The sequence below is a fragment of the Silene latifolia genome, chromosome 7, assembly GCF_048544455.1.
Source record: "Silene latifolia isolate original U9 population chromosome 7, ASM4854445v1, whole genome shotgun sequence".
Lineage (NCBI taxonomy): Eukaryota > Viridiplantae > Streptophyta > Magnoliopsida > Caryophyllales > Caryophyllaceae > Silene > Silene latifolia.
The window spans coordinates 13862965-13883656 of NC_133532.1; the positions used below are offsets into that span (position 1 = coordinate 13862965).

General features: G+C 35.8%; 2 protein-coding genes across 11 annotated transcripts; both read right to left on the bottom strand.

Moving 5' to 3' along the window:
- Positions 1–12949: 12949 nt before the first annotated feature.
- On the bottom strand, positions 12950–13867 carry LOC141590907 (glutathione S-transferase U25-like). 2 transcript variants are annotated; one of them, XM_074411422.1, is made up of 2 exons: positions 13519–13867; positions 12950–13311 (listed from the first exon to the last, which is right to left on the bottom strand). In XM_074411422.1, the coding sequence occupies exons 1-2, from the start codon at positions 13837–13839 to the stop codon at positions 12988–12990; spliced, it is 645 nt and encodes a 214-aa protein (XP_074267523.1). In that variant the 5' UTR covers positions 13840–13867; the 3' UTR covers positions 12950–12987. The 2 variants fall into 2 exon arrangements, with proteins under 2 accessions (XP_074267523.1, XP_074267522.1); XM_074411421.1 differs by having other exon boundaries at positions 12950–13332.
- A 2419-nt stretch (positions 13868–16286) lies between these two features.
- On the bottom strand, positions 16287–20353 carry LOC141591797 (uncharacterized protein OsI_027940). Of its 9 annotated transcripts, none has more exons than XM_074412272.1 (8): positions 20247–20353; positions 19206–19392; positions 18411–18561; positions 18258–18295; positions 18122–18176; positions 18065–18082; positions 17951–17986; positions 16287–16658 (listed from the first exon to the last, which is right to left on the bottom strand). In XM_074412272.1, exons 1-8 carry the CDS (start codon positions 20249–20251, stop codon positions 16582–16584), a joined length of 567 nt encoding a protein of 188 aa, XP_074268373.1. In that variant the 5' UTR covers positions 20252–20353; the 3' UTR covers positions 16287–16581. The 9 variants fall into 9 exon arrangements, with proteins under 9 accessions (XP_074268373.1, XP_074268372.1, XP_074268369.1 ...); XM_074412271.1 differs by having other exon boundaries at positions 17951–18025; XM_074412268.1 differs by having other exon boundaries at positions 17951–18067; positions 18134–18176.
- Positions 20354–20692: the final 339 nt, after the last annotated feature.

Sequence of the window (20692 nt, forward strand, 5' to 3'; positions counted from 1 at the left end):
CGAGGCGGGAAAGGATGATGACAAGATTGGGAAGGGTAATGCTGAAAATGGTCTCCAATGTTCAAGTTCAATTGTGGTTTCTGCAACCCTACACGATGCTGTACAAGTGGACTCTAAATCTTTGGAATTTAGAGGGCCTGATGCCGGGGAGACTGAGAAGGCGGATAATGCTTTGGCGGAAGTTCAGAACACAGAAGTTCCCCCCCCCTGCCACTCAGTTGATGTTCTCTACTGCTGAGATATGCGATGCAGAGCGCGCAGCCGAACAACATTATCAAGAGGGTGCAGGAAACGTCGGAGGCGAAACCACTGACGAGCGGGTGTTAAAGGAAAACGAGCAGCCTGAATATGTATATGCGTTGCAGGCAAAGGAATTTATGGACGTAGAATGGACAAGCACTGTATACTCTTCTGTAGACCTGGCAAACGGGTCAACCGGGTCGGGTTCGGGTCGGGCTAGTTTGGGTCGGGTCATTTCGGGTTTCTCAAATTTTCGGGTTAGTTCGGATCGGGTCAGTTCATTTCGGGTTACGGGTCTATTTCGGGTTTGTTGGTCGGGTGTGTTTCGGGCACTGGTCGGGTTAATTCGGTCGAGGCCATTTTCGGGTCAAAGATTAAGAGAAGAGAGACATTTCAAGTCTATTAGGGTCAATTAAAGTTATATTTTGTCGGGTCATTTTCGGGTTGAGTGGTTTCGGATTGGTCATTTCGGGTCGGGTCATTTACGGGTCCATGAAAGCTCGGGTCATTTTCGGGTCGGGTCGGGTCACTTCGGGCTTCGGGTGTCATTCGTTCAGGCAATTGGTCGATTTCGGGTCTCGGGTCATCCTTTTCGGTCGGGTCAATCGGGTCGGGTTGATTTTGCCAGGTCTACTCTTCGCGGAAGTAAACGCTATTGCTCGAGGAGCACCCAATATCTGTCAGGTTGTGTAAATGAGGAGGGTTGGAATAATGATGAGCCAAATTTGGATATAAGTTCTCGGACAAGGTGGTAGAGAAGGTAGTGGATGGGGTCAAGATCAAGGATCACGGAGGTAATGCCGTGGATGAAGTTATTTAGTTAGAATTACATTTTTCTATTTTAAAGTTACACTTTTGTTATTTACAAGAACACTTTTTTGCCTTAGAATGACACTTTTTCTCGCCGCAATTAGACAATTTGTTAGTTAAAATCACACTTTATTCAGTTAGAATTACAATTTTCTCTACTAAAAACTACACTTTTTTAAGTTAAAAATATACTTTTGTAGCTTACAATTACACTTTTGTCTTCTAGAATTAGACTATTTGTAGTTAAAATTACACTTATTTGTGATAAAATAACACTCAATTTTGTTTGAATTATAATTTTGTCTACTGAATTATACTTTCTTCTCTGCCACAGTTACACTTACTTACTGATGATGAAATAACACTATTTTTATTACAGATGCGGCAGTTGAGGATGTTGCCGGGAAGTCTTCGGAAGGGACTGTCGAGAGAAGAGAGGTATCAGCTGACGTTCTTCCAGAGGCAGAGAACGTTGACATTCCTATCCCGGTCCCGTACGTCCCTCACAAAGTGATCTGAGCTACCATCCTTTTTTACTTCACTCGAGTGAGCCCTTACCATGCATGGATCACGTCATTGAGAACCTTGGGTGTTCTCTTGATTGTGGGGCACCTAATCCTGATTTGTGCTTTGCGACGAAAAACCTAGCATTCAATCGGGGAGCTCCTAGTGCCAATGTTCAAGTGACAGGAAATATGTGATTGACTATGCGTTCAATCAATCGCCGACGTGTTTAACGAGTTGTAAGTGTATTATTCTTTACAAGAGCCTCTTAACATTGCTAATTATATATATATTTGTTGGCTAATTTCATTTTTTCGTTGTAGGGAACAATTGGTCCAATTCAGCGAGTGGTATTTCATTACCCGGGAAGATATTGCAACTTTGAACCCTGGGGAGCAAATCATGACCAGTGTTATTGATGGTTGGTGCTTGCTACTCAACCACATCATGAAACCTTCGGACATATCCCGTTCTTTCTTTGGACTAAGTCACACTGTAAGTTAAAATGTTACCTTTGTGTGTTAAAATTACACATTTGTCCGTTAGAATTATACTTTTTAAAGTTAAAACGTTGGTTTTGTATGTTAAAATTGCACATTTGTCCGTTAAAATGATACTTTTTGCCGTTAGAATTACACTTTTGATTGTTTAAATTATACTTTTAACATCTCCCTTCTGAGTTAATTCTAACACTTTTTTTTGGTTAAAGTTTCACTTTATTTTTATAAAATAGCTCTTTTAATTATCTGTTCACGCATTTAACACTTTTCAAATTACAGTCCCCTGCAATTATGATTTGGGACGCTCAAAAGCTTGGGAAAGTGTTGAACAAAGACGAAGACATTTTTGGTGGCTGGGATTCATGGGCTGAAATGTGTCGTGCCCCATTCCAGCTTGATACGGACATGGTAGGTAACAAAACATGTAATCTTGTCTCATGGTTTTTAAGTTTTAATTGTTCTGATCTTAGCAACACATGGTGCAGATCTTTCTCCCCGTTTTATCCGGCGACGGTGATCACTACAGCTGCGTGTGCATCAACTTTCTCACCGAGCAGATTGACTACCTCGACAACCGCAAGTACGATGACCCAATAGAAACGCTCCCTTACGGAGGGATAGCGCGTATTTCCGTAAGTGGCCGATATCTACAATTACTCTTTCTTTGTTAAAATTACAGTTTATCCATTTTTGGTTGGAGAAATCCCACTTTTGATTACCCTTTTGTTAGAATTACACTTTTCTTTGCTAAAATTACAATGTAGTATGTTAAAATAACACTTTATCTTGTTAGAATTACACTTTTCTCAGCTAAAATCACACTTTTCTTTGCTAAAATTACAATGTAGTCTGTTAAAATAACACTGTATTTTGTTAGAATTACACTTTTGTAAGCTAAAATAACACTTTATTCTGCTACAAATCCCACTTTTGACCCTTTGGTAGAATCACACTTTTGTTGCTAAAATAACACTTTATGCTGCTACAATTAGACTTTTGTCTAATAAAATCACACTTTTTTCTGTTAAAATGTCACTGTTGCCTGTTAAAATAACCCTTTATTTTGTTAGAATTACACTTTCCTCTGCTACAATCACACTTATGTTAGTTAAAATAACACTTTGTGCTGCTACAATCACACTTTTCTTTTGCTGATATCTTAAAAGTCAACGAATTTTAGTGGGTCGTACTACGTTAACTCAATGACGTTTTTTTGTGTCCAGGCAAATATAATGGGGAAGTATTTGGTGTCTAAAGGGCTGTCTAAGGGGGCAAAGGTCAGCGGGTTCAAGATTGTCAACATTGAGTTCAGCTGGCAAGGTCAAGGGTATTCGAGAAATGACTGTGGTGTTTTCATGATGCTACATATGATGTTCTACCGCGGAAGCCCTTTTCAATGTGACCTCGGGAAAGAGGATGCTATGAGTTTGTACCGTGTCGAGATTGCCGCAACACTCGTCCTCTCGTGACATTAACGATGATCGAGAAGATATCCTGACCAGGGTTGGTTTTTTCAAAACGACTGCTGGACATCCGTTGACAAGAAAGTTGAATGCTGTTAAGAGGAAAACAGATGATGACATAGGGCCGGAGTCCACAAAACGTGCTCGCAGAATCGAATTTGAAAAGCCCATTCTCGGGAGGTGACGCCGGTTGCCATGCGCATTCCATCCGGTCAAGCGCTATCACCGTCAAGAGCCATCCCCGTGGAAAGGGGGACGGGTTGGGTCGCTCTCTCGACCGTGGTAGGGTGGTGGTCTCAACACAAATGTGGTGTCGAAGCTGCTCCGGGGCAATCAGGCGTTAATCAAGGATATTAAAAACAGGAGGAAGCATGTAGCCGACTATTGCTTGTTAGATGACCACACTTATGATGAACGGTCTGTCACGCTGGCTTAATTAACGCCTTCTTTATTCAAGGATACTCAGATTATTTTTGACATTTATTTTACTTTAATTAACGACATCTTTAATATTACGGAGTGCAGTGAACAGCTGGTCTGGTACACCCGTCACGCAACGCTTCGGAGAAAAGACATTATGTCCTTGATGCCTGAAAACCTTATGTCGTTAAATGTGATCGAGTGCTGGTCGATTTTGATGAACCATTTGGAGAAGGAGGAATATGGCGACCAAATGAGGATGTCATTCTTTGGTATACGTCACATGGTAATTCCATTTATCATTGCATAATATTTATGTCCACTTGTATTACACCTTTGTTGCTTAGAATGTCACTTTTCTTAGTTACAGCGTTTTAATGTGAATGTTTCACTTTAGTTCTTTTAATCCACAAAAGTGTCATTCTAACCGTGTGAAGTGTAATTTTAAGGGACAATAGTGTAATTTTGGGTGACAATGTAAACACAGTAATCATGTTCACTATTGCCTTTTCAAGGATTTACTGTTGCGTATGCTCGGGACGTTTGAGCAACCAGGCACACAATCGACAAAGAACTATGACGACTGCACCAGACCGGGACACCTTCATCGTCGACAGCGACCGCACCGTTAACTTGAAAACAGACTTGCTATTTGTCCCGTTCTGCATTAACGACCATTTTGCATGCGTTTGTATCAATCACAAATCAAATACAGTCGACTTGCTGGACGGGCAAAGGCATTCTGACTTGAAGAAGTCGCAGTTTGGCAAAGCAGCGCGTTTAATTGTAAGTTATTTTCGATCGCTTTCTTCCGAATGCTATCTTTTTTGTTCAATCAGTTTTTATAGGGTAATTATGTACATTTGCTAGTCTAGCAGATGAGTGATTATTTAGAATCACGGGATAAGGAAAAGAAGAACACTAGGGCACGGAAAATTCCTAATTATGTGTGCGCGCGATACCTTTCAGCGGGATGTCACCAACTCTCAACCAACCGTAGTCGGGTCTGTTTCACCATGATGGCGATGCTCTTATACGAGGGTCTTCCTTTTCAACATGAAGATCTCGAGAAGAAGAAATCACGGCACTATTTGGTGATCCAGTTGGTAGCTACCCTCGTTCGCGCAGACATGAACATTTTGCGCGAAGGTGTGCTCGAGAAGGTCAAAGCTTTTGTTAGCACGAAGGACAAACCGTGGAAGGTATTACAATGAAGCGTAGACAGCCGTCCCAATGTGAAAAAATAACAACCTTAATTTAGTAGTTCTGTTTTTGTTGGAATATTCCCTTGGCTATGTAAACACTTATTTCATATTTTGTATTATTTGCATAAATTGTTAGCAAACTTAATGTAGACAGTTATTTTTTGTGTAAATAATCTTACGACATTCTATAAAAGAATGCCTTTTCCTCTCAAGCAAGACGCAGCCCACAAATGTCTTTCAATGTATCTACTTCAACAATATAGAGTAATATGTTAGCTAAATCATCGAGAAGAAAGTGTGACCGTAATACACAAAATTGTAATTGTAACCTTGAAGTGTAATTCTAACAGCCATATCAAGTGATGATTTACCTTACATTACATAAAATATAAATGTAATTTTAAAAGACAAAAGTGTCATTTTAGTAGTTTTATTTATGAAAAGATAGTAATGTTGTTTTACCTATCTGAAAGATGTTGCAAAGTAATAATCGTGTACTTTGAAGAACATAATTTGTCATGATAGTCAAGCGTTACATATTTTAACTTAAAAAAAGTGTTACTGTAAATAACAAATTATTTAGTTAGAATTACATTTTTTAACTTAAAATTACATACTTTGAAGAACATATTTAAACTTACAAAAGTGTAGTTTTAGTAGAGAAAATTGTAATTCTAACCGAATAAAGTGTGATTTTAACTAACAAATTGTCTAATTGCAGCAGAGAAAAGTGTCATTCTAAGGCAAAAAGTGTTATGTAAATAACAAAAGTGTAACTTTAAAATAGAAAAATGTAATTCTAACTAAATAACTTCATCAAAATACATTGTAATACCAACGGCGACAGTTGTCTTCTGGCGATTTGATGTCTAAACACAATACGAAACATCATGTTGTACCTCGTATTTTGTGTAGACATCCCAAAAAATTGCACTACTTATTACGTCTTAAATTGATTATTCTAAGATGCCTGCTTCTTCATCTTCTTCGTCTTCTTCTCCTTCTTCTTCGTCTTCGTCTTCTCCATCTTCTTCTTCTTCCGACGAGGTTTCTGACGATTGCGAGTCCGGCGGGTGCTCGCGAATGGGTTAGGGCAGTTCCTTTTGTCATGGTTAGCTAATCGCTTGCAGTTTTTACACATACGTTTTGGCTTCCTTGCCAAAGCAATCGCTTTTTCCTTCTTCGACAACATTCTCTTTCCGCTCCCTTTGTTCTTGGATTTCTTGGGCGGCAAAATGGTTATCTCCTCGCAGAGGAGAACATCCAAGAATTTTCTCCAACCGTTGACGTTTATTCAATGGTGATCCTAATGGTGAGAGTTTCTCCTTAAACTGTCTAATTAGACACGAGAAGTTCTCGACATCATTCTTCAATTTGCCCATGAGCAACCCAACTGTCTGATGAATCTCCGACCACATTATCGACATCGCAACTGTTTTCCATCTATTATATCAATGTCCTCGTTGCTTCACCATTACTATCGAACATTTTAGACAACCTTGCATCTTTACACCATCTTTTAACAATACATTGTTCTGGAATAATCTTCACTCCGTTTGATGAGTAAATCCATATGACATGCCGACAAATGATGCCTTTCCTCTCAAGCATTCTCAGCCTACAAGTGGCTTTCGGTGTATCTAGTTCAACATTATAAAGTAATATGTTAGTTAAATCAGTCAGACGAAAGTGTGACTGTAGTAAAACACAAAAGTAGCATTTTAATCAATAAAATTGTGATTCTAACGGATAAAAGTATAACTTTAATCAATTTGTAATTTTAACTACCCAAAGTGTAATACTAATCAATAAAAGTGTTATTCTAACTGATTAAAGTATAACTGTAGCAACCCAACGTATTATTTTAACAACCCAACGTATAATTCTAACAACCCTAGGTGTAAATCTAATCAACAAAAGTATAATTTTAACGGATAAAAGTATAATTTTAGTAAACAAATGCTGTAATGATACCTGGGCAAAGTATGTGACCTCATAATTTCTCTCCCGCTTGCATCTCTTACAAAGTGGTCACTTCTAAAGAGCCACACTCGTGAATCCTCTACTTTTACAAGTACCAATTGACCACTTGGCCTCTTCTTTAAATTCCTCGAATACTTTATGACCGTACACTTCCGCCCGTGCACTTCAATAGCTAGATGCGTTGATATTTCAGGGAAACCGTGTCTCATTACGGTTGTCAACTGCTTTCGTGTGTGTGTCTTTGCTGGTCCATCGCGCTGTCAAAACGCATCGTAAACTCAACTAATGTTCCTGACTTACTCTCAAATCTCTTAAAAAAACTATTTTCGCTCTCTGATCTTTGGGTTGTCCTCATAACACCTCCCATATCTAGGTCCCTACAATGAGCCATAACCCACTGCCTCCTTTTAGCGAACATTTCTTGGAACCAGTCAATGTTATTAACATTGTGTTCCCTGCCAATTTCTTCCCATTTTGCATCGAACTCTGCCGGTTCAATGTCTTCATCCCAGATTATGGCATTCAATTTCTTTAGAAACACTGAATAATCATCTCTCGCCATTCCATACTTGCTTGGAACCTTGTTCATGATATGCCACATACAATAGCGGTGGCGCGCTGTCTTGAACACCAATGGCACCGCTTTAAGAATACCAAAGATCCCGATCGGTGATAATGTACTTAGGCTCTTTGCCACCCATCGCACCCAGGAAACGGGTGAACACCCATTTAAACGAGTCCCCGCATCTTCATGAGCAACAAGCGCTCCACGTAAAGTGACCGACCGTTTATGATTATCAACCCCGTGAAAGGTGTGAATGACATGTCATACTTATTGGTGGAATACGTCGGATCGAATGACACCGCATCCCCAAAACCGAGTAGTTCCTTCTAGCGATCCCGTCCGCCCATATAGCTTTACTAAGGCTACCGTCAGAATCAACATCATAGTCAAAGAAGAACCCTGGTCTAGTAACAACCAATTCCTTAAAGTGGTCCACGAACATCTGACCGTCCCGTTCATGAATGTAGCATTTTACATCCCTGTGAAAGTTCTTAAAAGAATTCAAACTAGCACCGATGTTTTCAAACCCATTAACATGTTCCTTCGTAATTTTGTACGTCTTCGTAGCTCCTATCTTCACTGTTGATTAATGACAATCTTTTAGATTTACTGATTTCATTCATCAAAAACATAATTAAAAAAAGATACAAATATATCAGTTCAAAAAAAGAAAATTGTTGTTTTAACAATAGAAAATGTAATTGTAGACGCAAAAAGTGTAATTTTAGATGACAAAAGTGTAATTCTAACAAAATAAAGTGTAATTTTAATCAAGAAAAGTGTAATTCCAATCAACTCAGCCTTGAATTATAAAGGATTATCATTTTGTGATAGTCTGTTATGTTGCATGACAACTTTTGAAACTCTCTATCTCTTGCTGATAGAGAAAACAGATACAAATGTATAAGTTCAAAAAAAAAAAGTGTTCTTTTAACAAGAAAAAATGTAATTGTAGACGCAAGATGTGTCATTTTAGTTGACAAAAGTGTAATTCTAACAAATTACTGTGAAATTATAACATAAACAAGTGTAATTTCAATCAAGACAAGTGTAATTTTAATTAACTCACCCTTGAATTATAAAGGATTATCATTTTGTGATAGTCTGTTATGTTGCATGCCAACTTTTGGAACTCTCTATCTCTCGGGTCGATACGAGTTCATGGTTGTGCCCACTGTGGAATCTGTCAATTCGTAATTCCCCCTTCATCAAGAAACGACTTAATCCTCGCTTTGCAACCAACACGCCCGACTTTGTGTCTCCTACCCGAGTCCCGGCCGCCACTACACTCCAATTGTCCCTTCTGTTTGAACCCCTCCCGGTTGCAAACCAACAGTTTAGATTTGATCTCGCCTCCACGCCATCTCTTAGTTGTGTACTTACGCACATCAAAACCACAAGCAACAAAGATAAATTCTATAAAATGTCACTCGCTTCCTCTATTTCCAGGAATTTCGACCAACATACGGGGTGAACTTAGCTTCAACATCTTTGCAAAATTCTTCTTCGTTCGGCTTTTGTTTTCCATTGTGCTCAATATTATCTGACAATAGCGTAATAATTATCAATTGTTTTCATAACAACTTAAAGTAACCCATAAATTTGTTCAAATTATATATTTCTTAAAATTAGACTTTTCGTAGTTATAATTACACTTTTGCCTGTTAGAATTATACTTTCTACTATTACAATTATAGTTTATAAAGTTGCACTTTTTTTTATACAATCAACCCTTTGGTTGTTAAAATTACACTTTTCTTTCTTACAATTATACTTGTTTCTATTAGAATTACATTTTGAAAACTGTCAGAAATTGTCTTTTGCAATCACACTTTTGCCTGTTAAAATTACAGTCCAATCTGTTAGAATTATACTTTTTATTATTACAATTATAGTTTATAAAGTTAAACTTTTTCTTACAATCAACCCTTTGGTTTTTAAAATTACACTTTTCTTTCTTACAATTATACTTGTTTCTATTAGAATTACATTTTGAAAACTTACAGAAATTGTCTTTTGCAATCACACTTTTGCCTGTTAAAATTACAGTCCAATCTGTTAGAATTATACTTTTTATTATTACAATTATAGTTTATAAAGTTGCAGCTTTTCTGTTACAATCAACCCTTTGGTTGTTATAATTACACTTTTGTATGTTACAATTATACTTGTAATTATTACAATTACAGTTTGAACACTGACATATTTCGTCTCTTACAATAACACTTTTACCTGTTAAAATTATACTTTTATCACATATAATTACAGTTTTATAAGTTATACTTACGATATTGACAATTTTAATTTAAGATACAAATATTACACTTTTGAAATTCAATTCTACCATACTAATTACAATAATACTTTGGTGGCTTACATTCACACCTTTTGCAGTTAAGATTACAATTTCATCGAATTCACTGTTATAAATTTCAAGCCTGACACTATGATGTTGAACTTATTATTCACAGAGTTTAACTTCCATCATGGAGAAGTTTAACAGATTTTACATAATAAAAAACAAGCTTCAAAAACACTTCCTCGTCATATTTAAAGAACTGTTAATATCTAACCTAATGTTTTCATAACAATATTAGATATTAAGGACTCAAAACAATATTATATATAAACTAACATGAAGAAAATAAAAAAAAAAACAATCCAATCATTACCATGGCCAAATGGAACCATTTGCAAATCCGTCATTTTTTACGTTGGACGTTGGTCTTGTTGTTTGTCTCTCAGCTTCGAGGATAATAATGGAAGATGCTCAAGGATAATAATGGAAGATGATCAAGGAAGCTGATAAAGGAAGATGGGAAATGAAGAAAGTAGGATTCGCTCTCAATTTTCGCTGATCGATGAGTATTTTTTTTTTCAAATTGTGTTTTGGTGGAGTATGTCTAAGAAATGTGTTGAGGAAGGTTGTTGAGTGATTATGCATGTGTTTGTGTGTGCACAGTGGGTAATAGCAAGTTGTACCGACATTGACCCTTCTCTTTCCCGCTCACCCTATTTCCTTTTTTTTTTTCACGCCTATAATGGGCTTAAACTAGGCAAATCTCCACTCTCCATTCTTCTAATCCAAGAGCCCTAATAAAGACTTAGGGACTCAAAAGATATTAAGGACTTAGAAGAACTTATCACTATATATATATATATATATATATATATATATATATATATATATAGAATTAGGTTCAAGTGAGTCCCATTAGATTAGATGAGTCCATGAGTCCCATTCTAGACCTTTGGATCAAAACAAATGAAGGGTTAAGATTAAAACAAAAAAAAAGATGACATATAAAAACAAACAAACCCTAATTACAAACTAGTTCCCATTTCATTTCCTCACTTCCTTTCTTCTCTCTAAACACTCTCTCTAAACCCCTAAAATTTTTCCACCGCCGTCAGCCTCTTCTCCGCCGCCTCACCTCTCTCCTTTTCTGCCTCTCTCGGACTCCACCCGACACCACTTCTCTTCTGCCGCCTTCCTTTTTTTTTTTTTTTTTTTTTTAAATCTGAGAAATGGAGTGGCTGTTGTTGTTGTTGTTGTTGTAGGTGTGGGGCTTGTGGGGGTGGTGGGTCAGGCCGCCGCCTCCTCGTTTCTCTTTTTTTTCCTCAGATTTGCTAGGTGGTGGCGGGCTGCTGCTTTTTTTTTTTTTTTTTTTTCAATTTGGGGGTGCACGGTGGTGGTGGTGTCGTGGTCATGGGTGGTGAGTTTTGTGGTTGTGGGTGGTTTTCGCCGCCTCCTTCCTCGTTTGTTTTTTAATTGCGTTGGTGGTGGGTCGTGCTCTTTGCTGCCGCCTCATTCCCGACTCTCCTTTCCCTTTTTTTTCTTTTTGTTTCCGTTTTTGTAGGTGTTTGTTAGTGATGTCGTGGTGGGTGTGTTGGTTCTCCTTCCTCGTTTTTTTTTTCAGATCTGGTGGGGTGCGTGGTGGTGATGGGTGTTTATGGTGGTGGTTGGATTGACTATATAAAAGGACTCATGACTCGCAAGTCGACTATATAAATGACTCATGACTCGCAAGTATTAAAGTTTCACTCGATTAACTTTAAAGTTTCACTCGATTAACATTAAGTTTCATTCATAAAACAGTGAACTAAATAAATATTAGTCACAATTACCTTATCACAATAATTCAATTTTTTATATTAGAAATCGCCTTAAAAGACTAAAGTTCCATTTTTAACCATTAAAGTTTCATTCGGTTAACATTAAAGTTACATTCATAAAATCAGTGAAATTAAATAAATATTCAAATTTTTAAATAAAAAATGGCCTAAAAATATTAAAGTTTCAATTTTTAGCATTAAAGTTTCACTTGTAAACATATAAGTTATATTCAAAAAGCAGTGAAATTAATTAATAAAATTTATAAATTAGTATAATTAATTAAATTTAAATATTTATATTAGAAATTGTCTAAAAAAATTAACGTTTCAATTTTTACCATTAAAGTTTCTTTTGTAAAATATTAAAGTTACATTTATAAATCAGTAAAATTAAATAAATTCAAATTTTTATATTAGAAATTGACTAAAAATATTAAAGTTTAAATTTTTAGCATTAAAGTTTCACTCGTAAAACATTAAAGTTATATTTATAAATTAGTAAAATTAAATAAATTCAAATTTTTATATTAAAAATTGTCTAAAAAAATTAAAGTTTCAAAATTTAACATTAAAGTTTCACTCAAAAATCAATTTTATATATTTAAAATAAAATTTTCTAACATAAATTTAAATTTTTATTTATAAAATAACCTTAAACATTAAAGTTATAATTTTAAACTATTAAAGTTTCACACATAAATTAAAGTTTCGTTTATAAAACATTAAAGTTTTCATCTTAAAATTTCAAAATCTCAATCATCAATCTTACAAGATCAATGGCTAGGATTAGGACTTAGGGACTCAAATATTTAGGTGGACTCATTTGAACTTGACTCTATATATATATATATATATATATATATATATATATATATATATATATATATATATATATATATATATATATATATATATATATATATATATATATATATATACATATATTTTTGGTACATAGTTGGAACTCATATAGTAAAACGTCTTTTATTAGTACAAAAACTTCCACAAACATATTTTTCCGTATTAATATAGCAGAGAGAATAAAACTAGTATGCAGTCGTCTAAAAAAAAGGAAAGAACATAACATAATACTCCGTAGTAGAGATCAGTGTATACAACATAATACATTAATATTCCGTAGTAGAGAAACATATATAAATCAGTGTGTAGAATACATATTCTTAATCGTTTCCAAACCTCTTCTTAAGCTCCAAAACATAGTCATGGATACGAAACTGGTCAGGAAGACAAGTTTTGACGCTGTCTCTTTCCATGCACCTCTTTCCCCATGAAACGAGTGTCGGACACTCGGCCTCGATGTTTACTTGAGTGCATTTCTCAAAGGCGTAAAACCAGCTATAATCCGGGATTAATACAACGTCCAGATACCCAAATGTATCTCCACCAAAGTAAGGTTTATCTCCGAGCTCTACTTCTAGCTTTCTTAACAAGTCTACGAATTCCTTCTTGTCTTCCTCATTTGCTCCATCCTTTTGTCTCCATACCTTCCTCAGAGTGTGGAAAAACTGTATCATTCTCAATTTAATTAGTAAATGGGTAGATCGATTGAATTAGATTTGCGAGACTAAATGATCATTATTACATTCTCTTAAGTAGAAAAAATAAAACATGCAAGAACGCACACAATAAATATATAACTATGGTAATTTTGGCGATAGAAGTGCAAGAAAATAAACGAAGAATGTACGTACCATCTTATCATTAAAATCAGCCCAAAAACGAGCTTGAGCTCGATGATAAGGGTCAGTAGGCAACAAAGTTGGAGAATTGTGTTTCCACTCCTCGTCTATGTACTCTATAATTGCCAAGGACTCACAAATTGGTTTTCCATTGTGAATTAAAACCGGGATTTTCTTGTGAACCGGGTTCATGGTCAAAAGTAATGTACTTTTGGATTTAAAATCCTCTTGCCTAGAATCATAGTTGGTGATACCCTTTTCTTGTAGTGCAATTTTGACCCTAGTAGAAAAAGGACTAGGCCAAAACTCCAACAACACGATCTCATCCGCCATAATTAATTTTATTGTTCTTTGATTTGCAAAGTTGGAGTTAGAATATGGGTTATATATAGAGTAATTTGAACTCTATATGTATTTTAAATAATTTGTTAATGAAGATTGATGGTGATCAATTTGATGTCATTGCTTCCGTAATCTAACTCTAAAAAGCCCGTAGTACGATGCAAGCACTGACCTTTGTTTGGACCATGGTAATTGATTCATTCATAGATATCATTACACGTGTAGTCTTGTAGATTAATTACTTTACATTATACAATCCTAATCAATGACAAAAGCAAACTTAATTTTATCCAATTATCCATCCAATTAGTCTTACTGAAGACGGGTCGGAGCAAGTGACGGGTAATGTCACTCACAAAACGGATAGGGGGACAAGGTGGGGGCACCCCCATGTGCTTCCCTCTCTCCTCTATTTGGGTCATTTGTAAGAGAAAATGGTATCCGTCACTCCAAAGTGACGGATACGTGTCGTCTTCAATGAGATTTTGTGTTATCCATCTGTTACATTTTTTAGTGTTCATTTATATCGTGGGTGTACAACAGAAGGGAGTTTAACTATATTTCAGACGAGTCAAGATCCACTTAATAGACTATCTCTTGATGTGTAGTGTTATTTCATCCATCCCACTTATTTATTGTCTTATTTTATGTTAGGTGTCTCAGTCAATTGTTATCTAATTAATTTTAGAATAGTATTTGATGAGCAATTTTATCCTTCACACTTAATTTGGTTAACGTGTCATCTTATAATTGGCATCATCCTCTTTCTTTGTTCTTTGTGTTAAAACCAAAGGACAACAATTAACCGAAACCGTAACCTAAAGTACAAATTCAATGTAATTAGATTTCTCCTCCTCCCTCTAACTACTCTCCATATTTTTCTATACTCCTTCAATATGCAATTACTCAAATTATTTTCTTCCTCAATATCGTTTTTAAAACTATTTTAATTATCCATCTCTAAACAAAATAAAAAATTTAATCAATAATTACAATTTGTGGTGGACAAAGCTTCTATGATGGAAGATACATCAAATTTACACGACGCTAGAACTTTATGCGGGAGCTTATCAAATTTATATTTGTTGCAGCTTAGCTTGTTCTTTTGAATTAATAGAAAATCATTTTAAGTTTTTGGGTGCTCATAATTTCTGGTATTTTGACTTTTGATTTCAAAACTATTTTGCATGTAGTTTTTTTTTTACCCGTATTTAATTGTTGTTTTATCAGTTTTGAAGTATTTTATGTAATTCGTTGCCATTTTTTCGATTTCAATAAGTTTTCTCTCTAATTTTTTGTCTAATTTTTCCATTTTAAAAAATTTTGATACTCGTTTGTAATTATATATTGAGTTTTATTTCAATCACTATATATATTTAAATGTTTACTTTTTTACTTAAAAAAATGATCATAACCATTTTCGGTTCTTCAAATCGTTTTTTATTATTATGCAATCATATCAATTATTAAATTTGTAATTATTTGGATTTGAATTTGAATTTGTATATTTATTATGTATAACAGTATAAATCATTACGATGCATTTGTATTTTGGGATTCATAAATTTTGGAATGAACAAATGCAGAATCCATTTTTGAAATAATGGTCAAAAATAAAATATTTGTCGTTTTGGGTCGGTTTTGAAAATATTTGTCAAAATGGTGTCCACGTAGGCTCGGGATTTCTGGACCTAAAACACGCCACTACCAATGGCGTGTTTATAATGAGTAGGGAAAGAAACTTCATTTTGGGAATGGCGGGTTTCGGAAGGTAAACACGCCATCCCCTATGGCGTGTCTTATTTATTATTATTTTTTTTTTTTTAAAAGTTCAGTCAGTTGAGGAAAAAAATTGTTGTAAAGACACGCCACTACTAATGGCGTGTTTCCTTCAGAAAACACGCCACTAGTAGTGGCGTGTTCAGGTTTAGAAATCCCGAGCCTACGTGGACACCATTTTGACAAATATTTTCAAAACCGACCCAAAACGACAAATATTTTATTTTTGACCATTATTTCAAAAATAGACTCACAAATGCACAACGAACAACGAATTAAAACAATGTTGGATAATTAAATGACATATAAAACGTGGGCCTTAAAATCAGGAAAAAAAGAGTAAATTTTGACTTGTTAACTTTTAACCACATAGCGCCACATAGGCTCTGTGGTTGTTCATTTAATAAAGTAGATATCATTGTAAATTTGTAACGCTCTGAAAATTTTCTTCCTATGGTCGATTAAAAAAAAACAACTAAAATTTGGTTGGCCACTTCGAGCATTAGTTGAGGTTTAAAAATGGACCAGTTGCAAATCATAATTGCATTTAACCTCTCGAAGACCAATTTTTACTCCACTAAATCAACTAAAAACCCATCCCATCTACCGCGATAATCCACCCACAAAAAAAAAAAAAGTACGTGTTTAACCTAATATAAGGATCAATTTTAGTAAAAATATCATAGAACCAGGTCATGAGTATAGCACACAAACATTTCTTCAACTCCGGATATCACACAAACGTTCGAGGACCATTAAATCCATGAAAATTCTCAGGTACAAACTACTCCAGTAACTCTACCAACCATATAATAAAATCAAACACCTAGACAGTCATCGATAAAAACGGACCACCCAGATTCTAAAACTCAGCCACCCCAAACACAAGCAAATATTTTCGAAGGTATAGACTGTTGGGTGTCCGCCATTGCTAGCTCAACTATGCCGATCATCTCAAGCTGCTTCCGTTTTCTCAGCTGCGGCTGGCTTATCATCAGTTTTGGCGGCTTCTGGTTTCGAGGCTTCTAGTTCTGCAGTTTCGAAGTTCCATTTTTTATTAATAAACACCTCTTTAGCAAGAAAAGTTATGCTCATACAAGTTTACCACAGAAAACAGACATTTACAACAGAAGTCCTACAAAAGTTCGACTTCATAAAAGAACAGGCCAGCATAGATTTGCCAATAAATGGCGACAACAGTCGGAGCAAAATCGCACTAGGACTATTGTCAGTTGTCACCTTATATATATCGTTCTTGGAAGGAGGCCACTATCTCCTAATAGAAACACTATTATCAGCACAGAGTGTCTCAAGGATTCAAGCAAATAGCCAAGTAGGAGGTCGAATGTACTAAACTTTACCTCTGTATTGCCAACATATACACTGTTTCAGCAGGACTTAAAAACTTTGCATAGATAGCAAGTATATAGTGGAAGGGGAACACTGCAAACTACCTCCCACACATACATATTAAATAGAGTAGATCTTAACAATAACGCAATGCGATGAGCCTATGAGTGAATGTCCTATATTCATTATAAATATACTCCGGGAAAGGATATATAAATGACTACACAGAAACAGAGACAATTCAAGAAGAAAGACCGACAAGGTGATCACTAGAAAATAGGCAACCTATGTTGCTCGGACTCTTCAATATAACCTCGCGTACCCGTGTCGGATACTCGACACTCGGACATGGGTAGGACATTCGGATACTTCATTTTAGACCAAAAACATGATTTTTTTTTCATAAAATAGACGAAACCGACACTTGGACACGCACCCGTGTCGGATACTTCTAACCGAGTCCGGGCAACATAGTAGGCAACACATAATGAAGAGCAAGTCTGCACTAGCTCCTACAACAGGCACTGCTAGACACATCCAAGCTTTGCAGTCTACAATCCACTTATGCTTCTACGAAGGCCCTAGACTTTGAATATACATAGTGTTACTTTGAGAGGTAGGATGATGCTAAGTTAAAATTATGATAGATACCAAATCGCTTTATGATTCAATTGTTCCAGTAGGCCTATCAAGTCCCTGGTTATGCCGAATTCAATTCTACAAAGTTTAGGCACAACATGAAAACATAGGGACACTCTTTAGGTTTAAATCAGAGTTCATGAAATACATATGAGAGGAAAACCTGGAGAGCAACTCAATGAAACAAAGCAGAATAGAAAAGAGAGAAAATATTACTATTTTAAATTCCCTAGAAAAAAAATGGTAACAGGAAACTTCAAAGAAAATGTGATAAGCATTTAAGCAAATGGCATGCGAGGCACAAAAGATTCGAAAGAGTAAAAAAAATAATTACCATCATCATCACTATCATCTTCGAACTCCTCAGGACCTCCCATTCCACCCATTCCACCCATTCCTCCCATCAATCCTTCCATTCCGCCCATTCCTCCCATTCCACCCATCAAACCTTCCATTCCACCCATTCCTCCCATTCCACCCATTCCTCCCATTCCACCCATCAAACCTTCCATTCCACCCATTCCACCCATTCCTCCCATTCCACCCATATCTCCGAATTTCTGCAAATTTTCAAATAGATTAGGTGGATGAAGCAAAACAGATTATAAGTTTTAAATATTGAAAATATGTTGCAACCATACCGAGAAATCCATTCCCCCAAGATCAGGTTCTGCCGCACCTAAGAGAGCAAAGATAATAATAGATTCAGTAAGTTAACACACATTCAATGAGGTTTAGTAGAAAAAACTTCCAAGACATTCACAGAAATGAACAGAAAGAAATAGCTTGCTTACTAGTATCATCATCTTCATCTGCCCATTTGTCCCAATCAACCTTCACATAGTGTGGAGGCTTTCCTTCTTTCAGAAGCTTATTCCACCATTTCTTCTGTTCCTTCACTAGAACACAAAAGATGCTCCTAAGTCCATAGTTGATTTTGCTTTCCTAGAGTAATGGAGAACACAATAAGTGTGAGAAAAATAACGACTCTAACCAGAAACACGATTACAATTAGAAGGATGACAGCAACAGAAGCATGTACAATATCAGATCCATTTGCCTGTTTTGAGTCCATGTCTTGTACAGTTGTACTGTTAAAGTCAATTAACTCTGACAAATGAAGCTTGACGATATTTTAAAATAACAGTGAATCTATACATTCATCTCCTAAATATTCAGCAAGTTTTGAATGTTGTCTACAAAACATTCCATCATCATAATAAGCTAGACCAATCAACCTCAGCTAACAGTTAACAAATCTGCAGCTAGCTTTAGGAGTATCAAACTACCCACCAAATACTCTTCAACACACAATCTAAAAAGCTATTCTGAGCAGAACGTAACATTGGAAAAACTAACAGAAATACTTGGTAAGATAATATTAGGGGTCACGCCAAGACAGTAAACAACCAAACTCACATCTACATTGACTTAAACAGTACCTAACTACCAAATACTCTCTGGCCTATTAACTGATTCAGGATGTTTTAAGCAGAGAATTAAATAAGAAAAATAAATTAGACATACAAAGTTCTTAACATAATACTTGTATTACACAGCATCGTCAAGGATGAACAGACGAAACTCACCTCTACGTTGACTTTGTCACACAGATCTAATTTTAGTTCATATTCAAGATCTCCTGCTCCTCCAGTAGCGGAAAAGGTAAAGGTTCCTTCAGGACCCAAATTAACTTTTGGATTTTTAGCATCAGGCAGCATCACAGTCAGAAATACTTTGTCTTCCCTTTCAGCCCATTTCACTTCCGGATGACGACTGGCACCAAATATTGAAAATATTAAGTACAACACCGTACAAGACACGCATTGGGACACGCCATAGTTAGCTCCAATGGACATTAGAAAAGCATTAAAAATTCAGCATCAAGATGCCCGTTATGCACAATGTATTGGCTACTCATAATGCCTAAACCACATAAATGAAATCCACCCTTTCACGAGAAAGCATATCTTTCAATGCCAGCAAACAAGCTCTCTCAAGAACATAAATTACTACCAAAAAAATATTTTAACGGACAGATTTATATGCAAACGACGGCAGACCCAGATACGAGCAATGAAGCTTCATGCATTTAGCATCACAACACCACCACTAAACATCTTTAATTTAGCTTCTTAAAATTATTTATATGCATTATTATCCTCGCTCAAGTGCTCAACTACACCAAATTTCTCAATCCTCTTCATCAACAGCAATCGATAGCTGAAAGTAACATGACTGTCGAGAATTCCATCAAACCAAAACAAACAAACAAACGTAACAAACTGTAAACCTAATATATCGGTCATTTCGCATAATAACAATACAATCAATCGCAACTGTTCTACAGTTCAAGCTATACCCAATCAAACTATACGAAATAATCAGCGCATAATTATAAAATTCGAATTCTAGAAATATATACCATTCAAGAAACAGATTGCGGAATCAAATGAAAACTAAAGCAGCATTTCAAATGAATAATTGCGATACGAAGCAACAACTGAAAAACCCTAATCCCTAAACCCTAAACCCTAAACCCTAACTATGAAACTCGAGGAATTCAATCAATAATGATACAAGAAAAGTATGTAAAACAAGATTATAGATTGGATAGAGAGATGGATTACCTCATGGTTGATGTAAGAGAGAAGAGAAGAAAACCCTAGAAGAAAGTAGAAAAGGGGGAAATTGATTTTTTTGATTTTAGAAATGACGGTCCATATTTATAACCAACAAGCAAAGGATATTCCGGTCCAGAAAAATTGTGCTCGTAAACATTTTTTTTTTTTCCCAATAATTCTTACTTTAGAGTTTAGACGTACGTTATCCGTTTAAAGCGGTAGACGTCTATACGGATAGTGTTCCTCTTATAAAATGAGAATGGATACCCTCATTTGCCCTCCCACTTGCATTTTGTGAGAGGGTCACTATCCGTCTACAGTTTTAGACGAATAGTGTCCGTCTACAATGAGACGGATTTTTTTTTAATGACGAGTGATCCGTTGTCGCTATTTTTGGTGTGGATTGAGTAAATCTTCGAATATTCGTGATAAACTGCAAACCACTACACCCG

What these genes read in the sequence shown, in the direction of transcription:
- LOC141591797 (XM_074412263.1), bottom strand. An exon ending in AGATGAAGATGATGATACTA is followed by an intron (nt 18,296 to 18,410) that starts GTAAGCAAGCTA and finishes TTGCTCTCTTAG; the next exon opens with GTGCGGCAGAACCTGATCTT. An exon ending in TTGGGGGAATGGATTTCTCG is followed by an intron (nt 18,177 to 18,257) that starts GTATGGTTGCAA and finishes GAAAATTTGCAG; the next exon opens with AAATTCGGAGATATGGGTGG.
- LOC141590907 (XM_074411421.1), bottom strand. Translation starts at nt 13,839, where the DNA reads ATGGCGGATGAGATCGTGTTGTTGGAGTTTTGGCCTAGTCCTTTTTCT. An exon ending in CTGATTTTAATGATAAGATG is followed by an intron (nt 13,333 to 13,518) that starts GTACGTACATTC and finishes AGAATGATACAG; the next exon opens with TTTTTCCACACTCTGAGGAA.